General features: G+C 46.9%; 1 protein-coding gene across 1 annotated transcript in view; it reads right to left on the reverse strand.

The window, feature by feature from the left end:
- The window catches only part of CRB2 (crumbs cell polarity complex component 2), a 41253-nt gene that overhangs the window by 1340 nt on the left and 36659 nt on the right, over window positions 1-3254 (reverse strand). The window contains 2 exon segments of the mRNA XM_069073946.1: window positions 1170-1296; window positions 2880-2996. Of these exon segments, the coding sequence (XP_068930047.1) occupies window positions 1170-1296; window positions 2880-2996 (244 nt within the window).

The raw sequence follows: 3254 nt of genomic DNA on the forward strand, positions 1-3254 counted from the left end.
TCTGCTTCTGCCTCCCTAAATCCCATCAGAAGAAAGCAAGAAGCAGAAAGGTACAAATTAGGGTAAGGGCATTCCTTAGCCTATCCCCAAGAGTCCCCCGAAGTCATTGAATGTTAGAGCTAGAGGGATCCTTGGGAAAAAGAATAGTCATGAACATGATTCTTAGGCCAGGGCCCCTTTGTCCTCACCTCATAACCAGGAAGGAGGACAAAGGCAGGCTTTGTAAAAAGTGTCTCTTCAAAGGAAAAGATTCTAACTTTCCCCTCCAAAAAAAAAAAAAAAAAAGAGGGCATAGGGGTGGTTTGCATGTCCTTGGCCAGGATCAGACCCCATTTAGAACGATGAGCCTAATTCTGAGGGCCTCATTCTAGAAATGACAGTGACAAATCAGAACCTGCTCAGAGGAGGCAGCCATAAAGGTTGTCCCATCCTGGGACATTCTACTGAAGGAATTGGGGGAGTTTAACCGATTAACCTGAACAAAATACTTCAGAGGGCGGAGAAGGTATTTAGAGGGCTGTCATGGGACAAAGGAGCTAGCTTGCTCTGCTTGGCCTCTGAAGGTAGAACTAGAAACGATGCGGGAGGGGAGAAGTTACCAAAAGGCAGATGCGAGCTCAGTGGAAGGAACGATTTTTGAACACTTAATGCTGTCTCAAAGTTAAAGACGTAGCCTTGGGAGAAAGGGAGCTCCCCATCCCTGGAGGTCTTCAAGGGGAGTCTAGCTGACCACTTGTCAAGAGTGATATAGGGCATTCCTGCTTGAGGGTAGGTTGGGCTGCCCCCAGATATCCCTCCTAGCTCCATGATTCTGTGACTCATCTTTATAACCACAAACGCCCTCTCCTAGATGCCCAGGGTATTTTCCTGTTATTCCTCTACCCACTTCCTCCCCTATGACCCTGAGTATTCTCCTCCCCTTTTCTTGGGTTCAAAGTCTCAGCCCCTTCCAATGTTATAGTGCCAGTGGGTGTGGGCCAGCTTTCTCACCTCCCTCCACAGTGAACATCCCATGAAAAACCAGATTTCTGCCAAAACAATATACTAACTTCTCTATACACTTCTCTGTTCCCACTCCCACTCCCACAGCTCTCATCAAAATTATGCCAAATCCCCTTAGCCATCCCTCTCACTCCCTCAGGGTTTAGAGCCCAGGGCCCCCAACTTACAGCCACATCACAATGCCGGCCCCCAAAACTGCTACTGCAGATACATTCAATCTCATTCCCGGCTGCTTGGCAAGTGCCACCATTCTGGCAAGGGTTGGGTTCACACTCAGGAACTCGAATTTGACACCTGGAATGAGGAAGAAAGCAAGGGCTAACACAGTACTCTATGCCTCAGAACTAAAGTCAAATCTAACCCCAATGCCCTGCTGCCTCTCCACCTCCCAGAAGACCACCCTAGCAATCAGAGGTGCCCTAAGTGGACTTTAGGGCAAAGTGAACTCCCCATCCCTGAAAATGTTCAAGCAGACTTTGGATGACTGCTTGTCAAGGATGTTATAAAAGGAGTTGTATTTGCACTAAGTGCTGGGCTAGATGCCCTTGGAGGTCCCTTCCTATGCTAACATTCTGTGTTCTAATAGTCTGAAGTCCCTTCCAATTCTTGCATTTTGTACCCTAAGGCCACTTCTTACTCTAAGACTATTTAATTTTGTGTTCCTAAAAGGACCCTCCACCAAGAAAGAGGGGACAATCAGCATCTCAAGCCCATGACCCTTGCAGGGGCCAGTGTTATCCGTGACCCTCCAGCTGGCTTTTGGAAGGGAAGCACCAAAACCATAAGGATTGAATTTCATACTTGAAATTTGACAGGGACTAGAGATTATCAACTAGTCATTTGACAGACAAGGGAAGCGATGAGAAATGACCTGCCCAAGGTCACATACCAAGTTAGTGGCAAGTCTCAGACTGGGAGGAAGATGTCACAAGATCATAGACTTGAGCTGGAAGGTGCTTTAGAGGTCATTAATCCAACCCTCTCATTTTACAGATGAGGAAGCAAAAGCCCAGAGAAATTAAATGACCTGGCTGAGGTCCCGCAGGACTAGAACCCAGGTCTCCTGGCTTTTTCAGCAGCACCATTTAGATGGGGCTTTGACTGGTGGATTTCTACCACTCTTTGATGAAACTCCCCCATCTGCCTAGATATGCCTGAGGACTCATTTGTGCACATGTAACCCAATATTCAGATCTTCCTTTAAGGATGCATTCCTTATTATTTTCTGACTCAGCATGAATGTGTTAATTGACAGTTCCACAAACACAAACCCCTTTATCCCTCTGACAAAAAAACAAACAACTTTTACCCATCCCCAGATTCTGCCATTGTCTCAGGACCCTGCTAGATGACTGACACTAATCTTTTCACCCTCATTCCCTGAAGAGCCTGGAAACAGGGGACTTTCTTAGCCCAAAGGAAGGAGGAGCCAATGGGAGAGTTTTCCACAGTGGGACAGGCTAATTGGGGAGGTGTTTCAGAGTGGGGAAGGTTTAGTAGGGAAATTACTGGGTTTGGAGGCAGAGAACTTACTGCCTTAGTGACTAGCCCAGCTCTGTCCCCTCTCCAGGCCATAGTGCTAGCCCAAATGACCTCTGAGCTTCCTTCCAGCTCTGAATCCCATAATCATCTCATCTCATGGTCCCTCCAGTTATGCTTCCTAGGTGACAACCTGCTCTGACTGAAACAAGGCAAGTTTGTCTGAAAGCATTTCAAAGGTCAGGGACCACACAGAACAGGGTCCCTTTCTCCTTTAGAGAGGAAGCCTTAACACAGATTCTTCTCTTCCTGCCTTGGGACACTGAAACATGTTTTCCCCCACTTTATCGTCAGATAATAACAGCATTGGCTCCCAGCCTTCCCCTTAGTTCTCCCACCTCAGGCCTGTGTAGCCCATCGGGCAGGTACAGTTGGCTCCCCAGGGCCCATCAGAACAGTGGCCTCCATTCAAGCAAGTGAAATTGTGGCCGCATTCATCTGGTGGGAAGGACCACCTAGGAAGTAAGCATGACATCAAAGAACAAAAGTTATGGAAGGCATTTTAGAACATAAAATGTTAGACTAGAGAAAAGAGAAAGCCAAATGGAAGTTCCTAGAATAGGATTGATTTTGGAGTGGGAAGAGCCCCAGGAACATGGAATATTAGAATATAGAAGACAGGATGTTAGAGCTAGAAGGAATCCTACAGCACAGAATGTTAGAGGTGAAACAATAGAGTGTCATAGTGGTAAAGGACCCTAGAACACAGTAGA

This window comes from Petaurus breviceps, unplaced genomic scaffold (genome assembly GCF_028583685.1).
Source record: "Petaurus breviceps papuanus isolate PSGF00001 unplaced genomic scaffold, PetGlider_PUasm1.0 90879, whole genome shotgun sequence".
Lineage (NCBI taxonomy): Eukaryota > Metazoa > Chordata > Mammalia > Diprotodontia > Petauridae > Petaurus > Petaurus breviceps.